General features: G+C 36.8%; 1 protein-coding gene across 5 annotated transcripts in view; it reads right to left on the bottom strand.

Annotated features, from left to right (window-relative positions):
* SPATA5 (spermatogenesis associated 5) overlaps positions 1-19,201 on the bottom strand; it is a 322,015-nt gene that overhangs the window by 301,049 nt on the left and 1,765 nt on the right. For all 5 annotated transcript variants that reach the window (XM_027567289.1, XM_027567288.1, XM_027567290.1 and 2 more), the window contains exons 2-9: positions 14,431-14,552; positions 13,160-13,317; positions 9,501-9,559; positions 8,229-8,870; positions 6,996-7,125; positions 6,681-6,737; positions 5,781-5,904; positions 3,006-3,261 (exon numbers count right to left, since the gene is read on the bottom strand). In XM_027567289.1, the coding sequence (XP_027423090.1) occupies positions 3,006-3,261; positions 5,781-5,904; positions 6,681-6,737; positions 6,996-7,125; positions 8,229-8,870; positions 9,501-9,559; positions 13,160-13,317; positions 14,431-14,552 (1,548 nt within the window). The remainder of the gene's footprint in view (positions 1-3,005; positions 3,262-5,780; positions 5,905-6,680; positions 6,738-6,995; positions 7,126-8,228; positions 8,871-9,500; positions 9,560-13,159; positions 13,318-14,430; positions 14,553-19,201) is intronic.

Raw genomic sequence — 19,201 nt, 5'->3', positions numbered from 1 at the left:
CAAACAAGTATAAAAGAGATGACACTGAAGCATGGAAAGGCCAGGTATATGCAAGTAGCTCATGAGGTCAGGCCAGGTTTACTGTGTAACTTGGGTATTTCCAGGTTATTACCCATTTATTACCCGAACTTATTTAAGTTCATTCTACCCTTCCTATCTTTCCTCCCTCCCTCTTTTTCCATTTCTTTCTTGTTCTCTTATATCTGGGGAATGTCATATGTACAAGGGTACTTAGATATCATCTACCATAACTCCGTTAATTTACAAATGGAAAAAAACTAAGGTTCAGATAAGGTAAAGAACTTGCCCAAGACCACAAGTCTGATCTTAAAGGTATTTTCTACTAAAAATCCATTTTCTACTATAACTCCCCACCCTGCTGCCTCTTTAGGAATATCCCTTGCAAAACTTCTAGGACACTGTTCTTAAGCTTTATTCTCTACATAAAATTAGAGAACAACATTATGTAATACAACACAGGCTAGTATTTAAGACAGTATACAGAAACCACATTATTTTCCCTACTGGACACTTTAGCTCTGAGACTAAATCATTTTTAAAATTATGTTCTCAAAATCTGATGTATTGCTAGATTAGGGAAACAGAAGGTAAGTTTAAATACCTGATGATTTGAAATCATTAAGTCATATTAACAGCAGTTAATATTTATTTACTGCTTGTATATGCCATGTACATACATCCTTTTTATGTGTACATATCTTCAAATAAGCATTCTCTCCCTACCCTACCTTCTGACCCTTTCACAACTTTTTCAATTAAATGTAACACAGCAGTAGAAATTAAGTTTTCTTGCCATCTTCCTAAAGTTCTTGGCGGGGGGCGGGGGGCCGGGTTTCTATTTATATCTAGTATGTGACTAGAAAGTAGATGATCCTATTTACATCTGGTATGTGAGTTACCATATCACTTTTCCCTAGTTTTGAGCATGTATCTCACTGTACTGTTGTTGTTGTTTAGTCACTAAGTCATGTCTGACTCTGCAACCCCCTGGACTGCAACCCACCAGGCTCCTCTGTCCATGGCAAGAATAGTGGAGTGGGGTTGCCATTTCCTTCTCCAGGGGATCTACTAGACCCAGGGATTCAACCCACGTCTCTAGCATTGGCAGGAGGATTCTTTACCGCTGAGCCATCAGGGAAGCTCTATCTCACTGTATAGTTCTTTACAGATCTTTTTCCTTCATCAGATTGTATGTCTCTAGACAGCATGAATCCCAGAACCTTCTAGAATGCATGAAATCTATTAGAAAGTTGAAAAAGGATGCTGAAGAATGAATCCTTGCCTAGATAAGCAAGTACAAAGTAATGCTTAAAGAGTAATCCAGACTTTTCATTGTCATCTAATGGAATGAAGGAAGCAAAGTAAACCACTAATATTTCTGTTTCTTGATCAGCAGGGAATTCATTTTCATGATCAAACTCATCAATGCTATGAAGAACAAGAAACTAGGCAGAAAGGGACTCTGTCCAAGACCATAAAGTACCAGCAGAACGTTCATATTTACCTTGTCATCTGCATAACCTATAGTCCTCCCTAGTTGTGTGTCCTCTAAAATGGAAATTGTGAAAGTGACCAAATAAGAGTGAATTAAAACTTATTTTTTCTACAAAGAATTAATATATCCAAATTATCTCTTCCAAATATCTTTTCTATTCTTCCTTCTCAAAACTGTTTCCCTGCACACCTACGTCAGATTATAAAGATCAAATGACTAATAAAAGAGTCCAGAACCTAGTAAATTTGATTAACTATGAATCAAAGCTTTGCAAATAAAAGTTACCATATTTCTGTACCAAAACTGTAAAAAAAAAAAACCAAAAAACTAAATTCCCAATTCAAGAATTCAATTTCTTTCATGACCTACAAGGGTTAAACTTTATTTAAAGCACCTTATGAAGATACTGGATAGGTCACACACTGGAACAGAATGCCACAAATGAAAAAAGATTCCTCCAAAATATAAAAGGACTTAGAAACATATGTCCATACTAGAGGAAAAAATAAATTTAAGGAACCTAAAATTACTGGCAAACTAGAAATGCTATGAGGTATACACCCAGTCTTAGAAGAAAGATATCTTTTCTAGGAAAGATGCCTTTTCTAGAAATAAATACTCTCAGAACAACAAAATCAAAAGATTATTCGACATTTTCAGTAAAGTCTTACCTGCCTGATCTTTGCGACCCCATGGACTGTAGCCTATAAGGCTCCTCCATCCATAGGATTTTCCAGGCAAGAGTGCTGGAGTGGATTGCCATTTCCTTCTCCAAGGGATCTTCCTGACCCAGGAATCGAACCCAGGTCTCCCGCATTGCAGGCAGACGCTTTACCGTCTGAGCCACCAGGGAAGCCCATCAAATACTTTAATAGGCTATAAAAACTGCTCTGATCTGATTACATTTTCCATGGCTAAAATTACCCTGAAAAAAAAGGTCTTAAGAGCTTCCAAAGCAACTACAGTTATGCTGTGGTTAAAGTCAGAGTCAACTGATTAATAACAGCCTTTATACATGTTCAAACTGAAACATCACTGTCACATTATTTTGAGGTATAGAATTCTTAGGTTTCCCTAAGTACTTTTTTAGCACTTCAACAAATACAAAGCTGCCCTGTAAGAAAAATTTTCATTCTCCAGCAAGCACTTCTCCCTATTTTCTAACAGAACAATATCAATAACACTTTCACCATCAATATTGCCATTAATGCATTGAGTTATGTGTGTGTGTGTCTGTGTGTATCTGTGTACTTAGGAAGAAAGATATGTAACAGTGGTTATTTTTAGGAAGAAGGATTAAGAGTGTTTTGTTTTGTTTTGTTTACAGTTTCCTGAATTACCTGAATTTTTTAAAACATATATATTTTTATGATTAGAAAAAAATTAGCTGCCTCCAATAGGAAAGTAATTAGATATAAATTATCAGCTTGTAAAGAAACCAGAGTTATTAAATCCATCAGTACAGACTCACTATAGCAATCACTCTCACCTGCTTCATTACACAAGGCTTTCAAGTCTGCTCCAACATATCCATGAGCACTATTTGCCAGCTGTAGCAGTTCAGCTTCTGTGAGTAAATGCGGTACCCTTCGAAGCAGTTTCTGGAGGATATCCAGCCTGTCTTGAGCATTTGGAACTCCAATCTCAATCTCTTTATCAAACCGTCCGGGTCTTCGGAGTGCAGCATCCAAAGCATGAGGGCGATTTGTGGCCCCAAGGACCAACACTTGTCCTTCGCTTCCTTCCTAACAAAATAAAATAAAAATATATTACATATTCTTGTGAAATTTTTTTAAAAATGCACTTGTTATATAGACAAGGATAGATCTAACTGTTCATGCTGCTAAGTCCTATCCCTTTTTTCTCAAATTTCATCATTCATCCCACATTTCCCAAAGCTCAGTCTAAATACCCCTTCACTTAGAAAGTTTCCAATACTTAACTCTCCATCTATTGTAAGTGACGTCTCTCCCACTTCTGGCATCTTAACTACACAATTCTCAGGACTAACAATCTATATAACATTTATACTCTATACCATATAGTTTTAACTGTTTTAAGTTGTTCTTTTCCCCCACTTGAAATTAAGATTATGACTCACAGTCATTAAAATTATGATCTACATGTGCTTCAAACAGAACAAGGCCCTATTACACAGCTGTCTAAGAAATCTTCATACATATGGACTGTTTCTTTTTTGTTTTGATAAATCTTCACATTCCTGAAACACACACAATATAACCAACACCCAAGTATCAGATACCCTTGAATACATATGGATTTTTACCCTGAGGATAAAACTTGGAACAATATGATCACAATAAGCCATCCGTAGAAATTATCCAACATTCTATTCAGATGACCTGACCTAAGTGCAATCTCACAGAGACAAGTTTAACTGAAATGTAATTTGAAGTAAGAGAACTTAAACCTAATCAATTAAACTGGATGTGCCAACAGAAAATGCATGGACTACAATGAATCTACGAATTATGACTTTAAAAGACAAAAATATAGGCCCTTAAACATTTCCAGGCCAAAACATTAGTGTCACATGCTTGCTCCCAGTCCTGCCCAAAGGCAAGAACATCAGTTCACAGCAGGCCTATCCCAGTGGCAGAGAAAGAGATAGCAATGACATAGTAATTAAGATCCTCCAACACAGAGCCTTCTATCAGATTTCTACTTACCAAAAAACTACTAATTATAACATAGCTCTCCACATGTATTTTTAAGGATGAAAAGAGTGTTGTTTATAAACAAAGCATTTGGTCAGCTTAACAACTGTATTTCTTATAAATGGACAAACTGGTGTCCCACTTTATGTATCGGTCTCTTGAGAGTATTGTTATTATGGACCTATCCTCAGAGCCCCACTAATAAACTCTCCAATAAACTAACAACACTGACTCCTCCAGCTCTGTAGTGTGTGCGTGCTGTGTGCTCAGTTGTGTCTGACTCTTTGTGACCTCATGGACTGCAGCCTGCCAGGCTCCTCTGTACACAGGATTTTTCTTCTGTGTCTCTTGCATTGCAGGCAGATTCATTACCTACTGAGCCACTGGGGAAGCCTCCCAAGCTCTGTAAGCGGAGGTCCAAACCTGGGACATTATAATCACACCCAGGTTCTTCCCTAAGACTGAGAACCAGGTGGTCATCCAGACTGCCGTAAGCAACAACCCTTCTCTTAGGTTATTCTTGAAATTGTAGCACAGGTAAGCAAGTAACAGAAATAATAACCAAAAGTTTGTTATTTTCATATGTTCAGTTTCTATCAATAGGCAGTAAAACCAAGAGGCTCCAACTCTCTAGTTTTTTAATGTGCAAAAGGATGTGGGACTCCATGATTTCTAAAATTTCTTTAGGCTCTAATATATTAAGATTCTAAAAACTGAGTTCTTTACAATCTTGTGTAAGAAGTGTATTCTGATAAATGCCTGCCAGGAGTCTGAATTTTTTCTTCATTTCTCTTCCCTATTAGTTCTACTGATCTTCCTTTCATAATCAGCACATAGTTCTTATTAATATAAGATTGCATGCACTATATACAAAGAATTTGGTAACATGAGTAAACTTTTTTTTTAAATGTTGTACCTTTCCCATGATTCTCACTTTGTCCTTTCACTTGCAAAACTTAAAGCTCTCCCACCAAACTAATTTTTACAAGAGTTATATGAGATTTACTCATGAAATTTCTTAGTAAATTCCCCTTAAGTTTAACTGCTAAATTTTCCTTACTGATTTTTACTTCAGGTTTTTAGGTTAATACCATTTATTAAAAAAAAAAATTTATCAATGTAAATAATTTTATATGCTAGAAAAACACTGCCAGGTTATACTGTCCTTGCTGTTACTAAGAAATTACTGGAGAAAATTATTTTATGGGTCTTGGTCCTCTAATTCTTAGAGCTAATATTTTTTCCTTTACCCTGCTGCTGCTGCTGCTGCTGCTGCGTCACTTCAGTCGTGTCCGACTCTGTGCGACCCCATAGACGGCAGCCCACCAGGCTCCCCCGTCCCTGGGATTCTCCAGGCAAGAACACTGGAGTTGGTTGCCATTTCCTTCTCCAATGCATGAAAGTGGAAAGTGAAAGTGAAGAGGTTCAGTCGTGTCCGACTCTTAGCGACCCCATGGACTGCAGCCCTAGAGATCCCAAAAAACTCAGACATACTTGATAGTTTTTGCTCCTACATTAAGGGAGCAATTGCTCCCTATTAAGAAAATATCCCCTACTAAAGAAATCAATACTGGTGCTATACTTACTGAACCAATGCCATCCATCAGTGTTAAGAGTGAAGCTACAACTCTTTTTTCCACTTCATTCTGAGCTCCTTCTCTTTTAGGGCAAAGTGCATCCAGTTCATCAATAAAAATAATTGATGGGTGCCTAAAAGTAAACAAGCAAAATGAATTCTCTAGTACACATCTAGCTTTCAAATTTGATATGCTGCATTTCAATTAAAACATTGACATTGTTTTTTTGATTGAAACACAATGCATCAAATTTAGAATTTAATTAGTATCAAAGACAAAAGCAACAGAATATGAAGCTGAAAAATCTTAGATTAATTCTCGCCTCAATTATTAAGTCACCAATATCACATGCTAGTAGATCTGCCCTCAACAAAAAGCAGAATACTGAGAACTTGTATAGCTCATGAGATGAGAGTGAATGCTCAGATAGAGCTTGCCCACTAAGGCCCCCTAAATTGCTATCTCTTGATCAATTCAGAAACTGAGGCCAGTGAAGCTATTCCTTGTGGTTTAAAGTTCAAGGGATAGAAAGTAAGAAATGCTCTTTATTATTTGTTCTTTATTTGTTTAAATTTCCTTTAGATAGTTTATATGTATTCTTTATATAACTATAGTCACCATGCTATAGATTACATCTCTATGATTTATAACTGAAAGTTTGTACCTTTTGGTATTATATTATGTAATTTAGTAACTTATTTATCTAAAACAATATTTCTAAAGATGTTTCTAAAATAAAATTAGATAGAACTGGATTAGAACCTCATTAAATTTATAATCTACTTCCAGTGCTAACTATATTTTTGTTCTATTTTTTCATGTTTCATATAAAGTGCTACTATCTCTACTTTCATTAATATAGCCTTGACTATATCCAAAAAATTCTAAATATCCAAAAATAAAGAATACCGCAGAGTGGCTTCAGCAAATATCTGACGTAATCTTGCTTCCGTCTCCCCGTAGAATCTGTAAGAAATAAATTACGTTTAAGGGCCAACTCTTATCATTTTTAAAGCTCTGCCTATAAAAGTTCATCTGACTTCAAATATTTTCAGGATACTTAAAACTACTTTAAAAACTTATTTTCTAAACTTAAATTTTATACACATTAAAAGCAAATTTAACATTTCAGCGTGAAACATCCAGACAGATTAGCCATTTTTTAAAAACTACATTTAAGAAGTATATCTAATAATATTGTTTACTCTTAATTTATGCACCTACTTGCTTATAATTTCAGGGCCATTAATTACAGAAACATAGGCACCAACTTCATTAGCAACAGCCCTGGCAATCATTGTCTTTCCAGTACCCGGAGGGCCATAGAGTAACACTCCTCTAGGGGGAGGAATTCCTAGAAGAAGTAGAGAACACTGGATTCAGCATTAATAGGTTTATGGTAAGCATTGTCACATGACTTCAAACATGAGTTATAAAATAAATTTATGTGCATCAAAACTAAAGTTAAGAGTCAGAACTTCCCCCCACCCCACCCCCAACACACCAACTAGCCTAAACACTCATCTCCGACTTTTTCTCTCTGTGTAGACCGAGCCAGGCCAGGCTGGTTAGTAAAAAACTGGTTGGATACCCACACGATTGTCATGCCCCAATCCACACAGCATTGTCCAATGACCAGAAAACAAAACCCAAACAAGGACATCCAAAAGAAGCCACCAATCCCAGTTTTCATCCAACTAGTCATCTCAGAGAATATAAGCATTACCAGCAAAATGTCAATTCAAGGGTTCATTTGATACATATAAAGATTCACGAAAAAGGAAAAAGCAAAAAAGTGGAGTAAGACATGGTATGCACCACATATATGCAGAGGATCTGGGCAATTATCTTTCAGAAGCCCTGAGTTTTCTAAAAGTCAAGTCACTCCCTGCACTTGTTTCAATACAAAGAGATCTGCATTCAGCTACACTGCCTAACAAAGAAACCCAAACTATTTAATGTTTGGTTTATTTTTTTAGTCATTACAGTTAATCTAGCATGGTACTTATTCCAGATCCAATACAAACAACTGTGGAAGTATGCAGTTAAAACAGACAAGACTATGACTGACTCACATTATACCCTAAAGCAGCAGTCCCCAATCTTTTTTGGAACCAGGGACTAGTTTTGTGGAAAATAATTTCTCCACTGACCAGGGGTGCAGTGGTAGGAAGACTGGGATGGTTTAGGGATGATTCAAGTGTTTTACATTTATCATGCACTTTATTTCTATGATTATTACATCAGCTCCACATCAGAGCATTAGGCATTAGATCCGGAGCACAGAAAAAGGCTCAATTAAAAGGCATTTCCCGAAACAACTCGCAACTCCTACCACACCTCCCAATCAGGAAAAAAAAACAGGAAGAGAAGGTGAACAGTTATTAGGTAAGTGCAATGAGCCAACTGCTTTCTAGTTTAACATTTCTGGGTATAATACACTGAAAAAAATCATACCATAACTCTTGAAAAGCTCAGGCTGTTTGAGAGGTAATTCAATAATTTCTCTAATTTCTTTCAGCTGACTATTTAAGCCACCTATCATGTCATAAGTTACTTTTAATTGATTGGCTTGGTCTTTTGAATTTGTACGGTTCTTTGTAAAACTGACTCTTGTTTTTGAAGAAATAAAATAAAAGGTATCGGTGTTGCTCTGTGCTCCCACGCTGGGTGACTTTAGCAATCTCTCTTCATTGACAGGTTGCTCACTTCCTTCCCTGGCAGACTCAAAACTACACTCGAGCCCTGTGACTTCCTCTAGTCCACGTCCACTGCCAGTCCCAGGACTCTGTGTACCATCTGACGAAATGCCACCAGCTTTATTCATCATTCTGTCATCTGGTTTGTAAGGAGTGCTACTTGATGCCGGCCGTCGGGGCACTTCCAGATCTAACTGGCTTAGCTGTAAGGATATATCCAGGGTGCTGGGATCTCTGCTGGACAGCTCAGAGGCCATTCCCTGGGCAGCAGTGTCAGAGTCATTCTGAGCCCTTCTCAACATTGTGCCATCTGCCCCTTTCACTCGCAACACCTGCAGCTTGCACGGTCGTCCATAAAATGTACAATACAGAAAGTTGCCTGGTAAAACCACCTTGCCATCTGGAAAACAATTTATTAGATATATATGTCAGCACAATTTTCCATTCATTTAAAGTTTGAATAGCAATTTAATCTATTAACATAATTATGCCTGAAAAGACTAAATCAAAGATGAAAAACAGAGGACCTAAAATTCCTCCCCTAAGATTACAGCACTATTTGGAGACTGAAGGAAAAGATGATTCTCTGAGATCCTCTACACTCAATACATGTATGATTCTATCAACTATATCCCCATATGGCCAGGCATTCCATGTTCAGCAATGAACCAACCTAAGATGGCACACCTAAACTAACACTCCAACATTCCTCACTGCAAAGAACAGAGCTCAAGGGTTAAAAGTTTCAGTTCTACCACCAACTGTTCACAGGTTAAGTCATATGTTCTCTCCACAGCTCAACTATCAGTCAATTACACAGCAGCTGAAGTTAATGCTGCTGAGGGGTGGGTGGGGGGAAGGAGAGAGAGACTACATCCCTATCTCAAAGGGACATTAATTCATTGGAAAGAATATTCTCTACCCTATTTCAAAGAAAAGTATTATGCACACAAGACCTAGAAGACACATTAGTTTATTTGCTGCTGCCTTGCTTTTCAAAATTTAGAAAACTATTAAAAATACATCTCACCTAGTTTTCTCAAAATACAACCAGCCAGTTGTTCTTCATTAATATCTGCATTTTTGTCACTGTGAAGGGTGGGAGAAATAAAAATCAGCATTAAGTACACCAGAAACTAAAATGTAATATAAAATGCCATGTACACAGTGATAACGCAGACCTAATCAAGAAAATCATTAGTTTACAACCTAGAAAAAATTTATACAATTTTAGAATGATTTATACTTTTCAGATACATCTTACAGCCATGAAATCATTTGTAATTTAGTTTCCTAGAAGCCTAAATCAATGTTTTTTTACTATCTTACGTATCACTTATACACACACCCCCCCCCCCATATACTCAGGTGCATATATGTACAAGCGACTGAGCACACACATACATGTTTGTACATGTGGTGTACATTTATGCACTACATCTCTGGATGTAGTATATGTACAATAAATTAAAATGAAAAATGTGTTTTTCATTGTGTATCACAGCCAAAAACATTTTTAAAAAACCACTGGCCTCAATCATTTCCCTTTCTGAACTTGCCCAGCTTGGATAAAGGCTTTTATTAATAGCTTACTTTATTCTCTTTGAATCATTTATAAATTACCTTTAAGGAAATTTAAATCCTATAGAGTATATTATCTGAAGAGGTAAGAAAAAAGCAAGGTAATGGTACAATGGAAGTTTATTCAAGAGAAAGGGCATGCCTAAAAAGATGAAAACACCTTCTTCTGACCAATTACTGTGTTTTCCAGGAAGACTGCTTGTTTGATTACAGAAGTATGACTAAAAATCATTACACTTGTAAAGAAACACATTCTTGGAGAGTTCTCAGAACATGCATTTTTCCACCTCCATGTGTAAGCAGTCAGTATCAGGAGAAGCAGCCTATGGCTGCTGAATTCTGACAGAGATCACAGAGGGAGAATGTTTTAGCTCAGGAATAGGTATATTAGCAGGCCCATGTGGTTCAAATCTAAGCCATGATCTCAATCACATTATCAGGGAAAACTGATACAAACTTATTTGAGGATTCCATGTGCAAATTCATCTACTTGCTAAAATATGTTTGTAACCCCAAAAGCAATACTAGCGGGGCTTTCCCAGACATTTGTGAAAGAGAACAGAACAGACAAAAATGTGAGTTACCCAACACTTTCCCAGCTGAGGTTAAGAAAAAGCCTCTATTTCAACTCTCATTCAGAGGTGACCAGAGGACAGAAGCTGGGGAGGGAAGGGAGCAGTACAATATACAGCAAAAAGCTGCAGCTCCAGGACCAGGTAGAGGGGGGTTTGAATCCTAACTCTGGCACCTCTTAATGGGGTGACCTCAGGCAAGTCACTTAATGCTTCTTAGCCACTTATCTTTTCTAAAGTAAAGAAAATACAATCTACAAGAATGGGTTGTTCAGGGAGTTATAAGTTATAAATTATAATCTATGTAAGATATATATTTTCATATATTTATATATGTTAAACAAACATATACATTTTCATATATTTAAACATGTTACACACACACACACACACACACACACACTCACCCCCCGCCAAGCAATGGTTCAGTATTTGTGGCAACTTCATGTAACATAACTACTGCAAATGATGATTTGATTTTTTTATTTATTCAAATAAAAAAGAAAAACAAGGAGAAAATTTCATGAATCAAATGTGTGTATAAAGAGGAAACTGTATGTATTTCCTTAAATACTTAAATTTATTTGTTTATAGAACTCTGAAACTACTTAGACTGTTTTTACTTATTAAACTTTGAATAGAAAATATTTGCAAATATGTAAAATATGTAAAAATAAACAGTTTTGCTTTTAAAAAAAAGAATGTGCAGATAAAATCATTTCCACTAGAAGGAGCTCTAACACTAGTAATAAAATTTTTCAGATAACACCTGAAGGATTTAAGCAACAGACAAAAATTACTAATTTTTCTTACTAAAATTAAGTTTCTTGTTTGAGTTCTGCTGCCACATTTAAAACACAAGATTCTTTAAAAAAAAAAAAAGCTTCCATTTAATACATATAAAGTCCCTCTATAATAGGTACCTGTTATCACCTAAGACTGCTGCGCCCTCAAGAGGTCACACTTGTAACTGAATATCCAGTCAACTGATAACTGACTAAAGGACTGTTTTGGAGAAGGCAATGGCACCCCACTCCAGTACTCTTGCCTGGAAAATCCCATGGACGGAGGAGCCTGGTAGGCTGCAGTCCATTGGGTCGTGAAGAGTCGGACACGACTGAGCAACTTCACTTTCACTTTTGACTTTCATGCACTGGAGGAGGAAATGGCAACCCACTCCGGTGTTCTTGCCTGGAGAATCCCAGGGACAGTGGGGCCTGGTGGGCTGCTGTCTATGGGGTCGCACAGAGTTGGACACGACTGAAGTGACTTAGCAGCAGCAGCAAAGGACTGTTTTAGAACAGTCTAGAGATTAATCCCATTTAACCTGAGTTAATTAAAAAATTACCATAAAATAATGAGCAAGTTACTTCTCACTGAGCCCATTCTCTCACCTGTAAAAATGGATAAACATGGATACCTTGCAGGATATTTAGAGGATTAAATGAGGGAAGAAAAATGGGAAAAGTGTATGCACTTGTGTCCTAGCACATGATTGGTGCTCAACATATGTTGTGTTCTCGTTTCCTTTCTGCCTTTTACTTTGTTGCTCACCAAATGTTATAAAATGCACTGAAGATATTTTCCTGTTTTTAAAAAGAAAAATAGGCCAAAGCTTAAGCTTGGGATCTACAAAAGTAGCAAAAGTGAAGAAAACATTTCAAAATCAAGCTAATGATTGAAAAATGTTTTGTGATTCCAGAACATAATATAAAATACTCTAAAATTTTATAAACATGCTATTAAAGTATTAAAAGATTTTTTTTAAACAAATTTTGGTAAGACTTGTATATGCAAACTGAGTAAAAACCCTAATAGATACAGAACGTTCAAGACGGTGGGTGATATACTTTAACCACATCGATAGTCTTTCATAGGGGACTACTTAAAAATATGATAGATATAACTATTTTATTGGTTTGAATAACCAATGAGTTAAAATACACAATCACATATTTTGCTTGAGCAGTCTTAATTAAAACTTGTTTCTTGCCTACTCAAAGTAATCTACTACTGTCTTTACAATTGTAAGACAGGAAGCCCTGATTACACCACAAACCATGAGAGAAAATCACCATTAAATATCCACCAATAATAATTCCTCTTACCTAAAATGTCAGAGCACACTGTAATCACAGGACATTAGACAGCCTGTAGTCCATAAATGACATAACACCCATCTAGTCTGTGCTGTCTGATACAGTAGGTCACTAGCCACTCAACACTTCTGGCTATCAAGTGCCAAGAACGTGGCTAGCCCAAACTGAGATGTGCTACAAAGGTAACATAACACAGTGGATTTTGAAGGCTCAGTTTGAAAAGCAGAATGAAAAATCTTGTTAATAATTTTTTTTACTTAGTATAAGTTCAAATAAAATTTTATATATTGATTAAATAAAATATACAATTACTTTCTCTTCACTTTTTAAATGTGGCTACTAGAAAATGCAAAATTACACGTGTGGTTCACATTTGACTCGTCATATTTCTACTGGGCAGCACTAATCCAGACAATCACCACCAACAAGAGACAAACCTGAGAGCCACGTCCAGTTCCTCAGCCTGCAGCACAGCACCCAAAACAGGCTGGACATGGATGGCATCACCAACCCTCACACCCACGTTCTTCTGTGCCACTTCACTCAGGCCAACCTTGCCTCCAGGAAATCCTGCCACAGGCCAGGCTGTATAGACCTGCCCAGAACAGAGGAAACAGAAAAATAAGAAAATACGTATTTGTAGAATATCATTAATTTACAAGAAAGAAAACTAAGCACAGTCAAGTACATGGCTCTGCAAAACACAGTCTTTGCCCCACAGGAGATACTATGAGATACAAACTACAAAAAACTATTGAGTTTCAGCAAGCTCTGGGAGTTGGTGAGGACAGGGAAGCCTGGCATCCTGCAGTTCACTGGGTCACAGAGAGTCAGACACGACTCTACGACTGAACTGAACTGATAAATATTACACCTTTTTTTGGTGGATTGGGGGTAATCCCACAGGGAAAATGGTGGAAGAACTGAGAGTTGGTTTTAGGAAGAGACAAGATGTTAACAGGTGATAAGAAGAAGATAAGAAAAAATACTGAAGGCAAGCTAACTGTAAGGTAATTCAGTCTGGAGCATAAACTACATCTAGGAAACAGGGAGGACCAGCACAAGAGCTCCATGGGAACCTGGATCTCATCAGACTTATGTTCTAGGGAGAAGGTTTCTAGCTCCAGATTAGTGGGCTGAGCTTATGCATTTATAGTCTTCTCTTCCACAAAACACAATAAAGGATTTTTTACAGTATAAGCCCAGGACAACAAAAGGAATGAGAGACATGCCATCAGCAGATATGAGATTACAAAATATTTCCAGAGGACCCCACTGGTTGAGAGAACACTGACTGATGAAGCAGCAGCAGAAGACATGGCAGAGGCAGAGGAAGAAAGCCAAGCTGCCAAAAATGATTCAAGGAAGATCCTGGACTTAAGAGTCTCAGGTATGATGAATGGCTGCAAGGACAAACAGAGGGTAATCAAATATTTACATATGAAACAAATGACCCAAAATAACATTTCTGTGAGGAAATACAACTCACAGAAAAATATAGGGCTGTTAGTGTATCACTACCTCTGGGGGAAAGGCTTCTCCACATCATGACACTTAAGAGCTACAACTCCCAGGGTATTATAGAAAGGAGAAGTTTATACAGATGTGAGGGTCTTGTAAGATACAGCTTTTCAATTATCAGTGCTTGTGTTGAAAATCAAAAACATCTCAAATAATTCTAAAGTAAGGACATGAAAAGGACTCTTACCTCCTGCTTTCCATCCAAACTGGTAAGCAACACTGGTCGACCGATACAAATATTTGCAGACTTCATGGTATTGAGTCCAAGTTGAACAAGAGAATTCTGGAATGCTTTAGGAACTTTGTCATCTACCAAGAAGAAGAAAATTATTTTCACAGTATTCTGCAACTGAAGTTAAAGCAAGATTTCTTTTGGACTAAATAAAAATCCTTAATCTACATTACTACATGAATGCACTTACCATACCCTGGAGAAACTATTTTTCGAACCCTCTTTATTTTAGCAGACTTAAAACCAAGCCTTGGTGAGGTTCCCCTGACAATATGAATACTAACTAAAAAAGGATATTTTACAGGTAGCTATTAGTTTTCATTATTTTTTTAAAAATCTCTAATTTCATTACTAACTGAACATACTTGCAATAGGGCTTTTCATACTTGCGTTCTGAACTTCTGTTACAAATTCTAAGTTGACTTGGCTACTAGTACTAAAAGGCTTGAACTGGGGAAATGGCACATAATCTGGCTCCAGAAGATAAAGTTATGTTTCCACTTCTGATGCACAGGACAGCAATCAGACATTTTCCTTTCTATTCCCAAGAACACATGGATAACCATAACACAGGTCTTGTTCCTTAGGCGAAGACACACTGGCTCAAATGACCATTAGTGCTTTCAACTTTTGGCCAGAGAAGGGCCTGCAATTCAGTCCAATTACAAAATCTCTGAAAATGATGTGCTAACATCTCCAGCTCTGCCCACCCACTCCCTCAGGCTGCACATCTAGTTAGCTGCCCCTCCTCTCATCTCCCAGAACCTTATATTGTCTGATACTAGCACTTATCATCATAACATTCATTTTACAATTCGACTTTCCTTTAAACTATATACTGCTTTGGGGGCAGGAACTGGGTCATACTCATCTTTGTAAACTCCACTGCCTAGAAGTTCATCAAATACAGAGTTTGCCTGCATAATAAATATCCATGATAAGAAAGGATCCAGTAGATAAGTATACTGCTACTGCTGCTAAGTCACTTCAGTCATGTCCGACTCTGTGCGACCCCACAAACGGCAGCCCACCAGGCTCCCCCGTCCCTGGGATTCTCCAGGCAAGAACACTGGAGTGGGTTGCCATTTCCTTCCCCAATGCATGAAAGTGAAAAGTGAAAGTGAAGTCACTCAGTCCTATCCGACTCTTAGTGACCCCATGGACTGCAGCCTACCAGGCTCCTCCATCCATGGGATTTTCCAGGCAAGAGTACTGGAGTGGGGTGCCATTGCCTCCTCCGAGATAAGTATACAGTGTTTTTCTTTTCAGCACAAAATCCATGCTAGCACTTACGATGCCTGTCACAAACTTTATTATAAAACTTATTATAGTCACATATATCATAATCAGAGAGCTCTGACTAGTATTCGTGTTCCTCCATAATCAGAAAGACAGATCTTTTGTAATTAAAAAGAAACTAAGTCAACAAAAGCAACACCATGAGGTTTGATTTACATCATTTTTTTGCCACTGCAAAGTAACTTCCCAACACTTTTATTTTCCCTCTGTCATCAGATGAACAAATATAGAAAAACAAAGCATCTTCCAGGGCTAAGATTAACAAGAGTGATCATAAAATAACCATTTTTTATAATGAGAGACTGAAAAGAAATTCAACTTTCCTATGAGCACCAGGTCTCTTACACAGTTTACACAACAGTAACAGCAAAGCATCCTGTTTGATAACCTTGTAATGTTCAGTTTCTGCCAATTCTCTCGTTACGAAGGAAACTTCAATGAATTACCCTTCCCTCTTGATAATTACCTTGCAGAGGTACTCAGTCCCTGACAAGATTTTAAGTTTTCTTTCTCTCTTCCCTCCGTCCTACCCTGAACCAAGATTTGATACATCACACACTTCTCAAATACCTCCATTTCTCCCCACCACCAATGCATTCAAATTCCCATCCACTGGCCTTATTTCCTAATACATTTCCATCGTATTCTCTGCTTACCTACTGTTAACTGCACAATTCCCTTCAACAGTCCTCATTCCTCCAATTCTTTCTATCTCTACATCCACACATCCACTTCCCTACTAATTTATTGAGCACCTTATGGGGCAGATTAACTAATGAGACAGTAAAGGTAATTTCAAACAACCATCTACCCTTTATTTGTTCATTCAGCAAACAGCACGTGCCCACTCTCAGGCAAATACTACACTAGGCACTGGAGATACAAGGTGGACAAAAGCAGACACAGTCTTTGTCATGGAACATATAACTTAACCGAATATGAACTATTAACAATCACTAAATAACTGTATAATTATAAACTAAGATTAATGTAATGAAATACCAACTAAGAGTGCTAAGAGAGCCTATAATGTGGGATCAGACCTAACTTAGAAGAATCAAAGAATGTTTTTTTTCCAGGAATAATGTTTACATCCGTCTGAAGGAAGAGTAAAATTAATTAAATGAAGAGGGGAAGAAATAAAAGACAATTCTGACTAAAGAGAACAGCATGTACAGAGATCCTTGACAGAAGACAGCACTGTGCCTCTGAGGGGAAAGTGTAGACAGAGTGGTGGGAGACAACAGAAAGCCACGTAAGGAAGGTCAAGACCACCTAGGGCAGTGGGCTGTATCAAGTTCCTGGTCTTCAATCGGACAGTAATTGGAGGCCAGTTAGTAGAGAAAAGCAGAGTCGTGACAGGATTTTTATTTTAAGATTTTATTTTATTTAAAAGATCATTCTGTCTGCAGAGTGGAAAAGGAATTAGAAAGGAGCAATCAGTGTAGTAGTTCAGGTGAGAGAGGATGGTGTCCGAGATTAACGTTGAAGCAGTGGGAAAGGAATGCAGAAGTGTAACATGGGAAAAATTTTAGCTAGTAAACTGGACTTGATGGTGGACTGGATAATGTGAGATTTAAGAGAGAGGTGTCAAGGGTGAATCTGAGATTTCTGAATTTTACAGTGAAAAAGACTGAACAGAGCTCATTTATTTTGTTGGAGAAGTACCAGTTCACAAGGTCAGTCCTGAAGTATCTTTGAAAAATTCAAAAGAAGAGGTATAGCACAGTGCTATATTCAAAGTGGGGATCATGAATTAAAAAAAAAAAAAAAAAGGAATCCCATTTATCACTGCATCAAATATAATAAAATACCTAGGAATAAATTTAACCAAGGAGGTGAAAGACTTCTTACTCTGAAAACTGTAAGATTCTGATGAAAGAAATTGAAGACACAAATAAATGGAAAGATACACTGTGCTCATGAACTGGGGAAGAATTAATACTGTTAAAATGTCTATACTACCCAAAGCAATCTACAGATTCAATGTAATCTCTATCAAAATACCAGTGGCATTTTTCACAGAAGTAGAACTAATAATCGTAAATTCGAATGGAACTAGAATAGCCAATGCAATCTTGAGAAAGAACAAAACTGGAGGTAGAACACTCTCTGATTTCAAATTATAGTAATCAAAACAGTATGGTAGTGGTACAAAAATGGACACATAGGTCAGTGGACCAGAATATAAAGCCCAGAAATGAACCCACACATATACAGATAAGTAGTCAGTGACAAAGGAGGCAAGAATATATAATGCGGAAAAGACAAACTCTTCAATCGTTGGTGTTGGGAAAACTGGACAGCTACACGCAAAAGAAATAACTGAATCACTTTCTTACAAAAATAAATTCAAGATGGATTAAAGACTTAAATGTAAGACCCAAAACTATAAAACTCCTAGAAAAAAACAAATGCAGTAAATTCCTTGAAGTTAGTCTTAGCAATATTTTTTGGATCTTTCTCCTGAGGCAAAGGCAACAAAAGCAAAAATAAATGAGATTATATCTAACTAAAAAGCTTTTGCACAATGAAGGAAACCATCAAACAAAACAAAAAGACTGCCTATTGAATGAAATAAGATATCTGCAAATGATAACTTGATATGGAATTAACATTCAAAATACATAAAGAACATTTATACATATTGAAATATTACTCAACAATTTAAAAAAAGAATGAAATCTTGCCATTTGCAACAACATGGATGGATCTAAAGGATATTATGCCAAGTAAAATAAGTCAGAGACCAGTATCATATGATTTCACTTACATGTGGAATCTAAAAAACAAAAATATAAACAGAAACCAATTCACAAAGAAATGTGTTTCTGAAATGGGAGAAAGGTGGGGGTGGCTGAGCAAAAGAAGGGGAATAAGAAGTACAAATTTCCAGTTATAAAGTATTGAATAAATAAGTTACAGAGAATTAACGCACAGCATAAGGAATATTGTCAATAATACTATAACAACTTTGGATAGTGACAGATGGTTTCTAGACTTCATCACGGTGATCGTTTCCCAATGTATTTAAAAGTGATATGACTTACATCTGAAACTAATATAATATTGTTAATCAACTATATTTCAGTTAAAAAAAAGATCGTGGTCCACGAACTCTTTGTTCATGAGAGGTACTTACCTCAGAAAATAAGGATATGCACTAAGTACTTTTTATTGTAATTTGACAGAGTAATTTTACATCTGTTGAATCTAATAAAAATTATTTTTTTAACTTATTTTTCCAGTAATTTACTTTTATCGTATTTTACAAAAGTGCTGATCTGTGACATGTCGGGAATTTTTAAACTTTCCCTACAGAGTGTGAGAAGCACTCGTCTACAAGACCACTGAATCAAGACTCAGAAACAAATTACAAATATAAATCTAAAAATAACAAGAGTGTAAATGGAAAACTCTGGGCACT

Source organism: Bos indicus x Bos taurus, chromosome 17 (assembly GCF_003369695.1).
Source record: "Bos indicus x Bos taurus breed Angus x Brahman F1 hybrid chromosome 17, Bos_hybrid_MaternalHap_v2.0, whole genome shotgun sequence".
Lineage (NCBI taxonomy): Eukaryota > Metazoa > Chordata > Mammalia > Artiodactyla > Bovidae > Bos > Bos indicus x Bos taurus.
The sequence above is the reverse complement of the archived record's forward strand: the minus strand, read 5'-3'. Positions and strand labels throughout refer to the sequence as shown.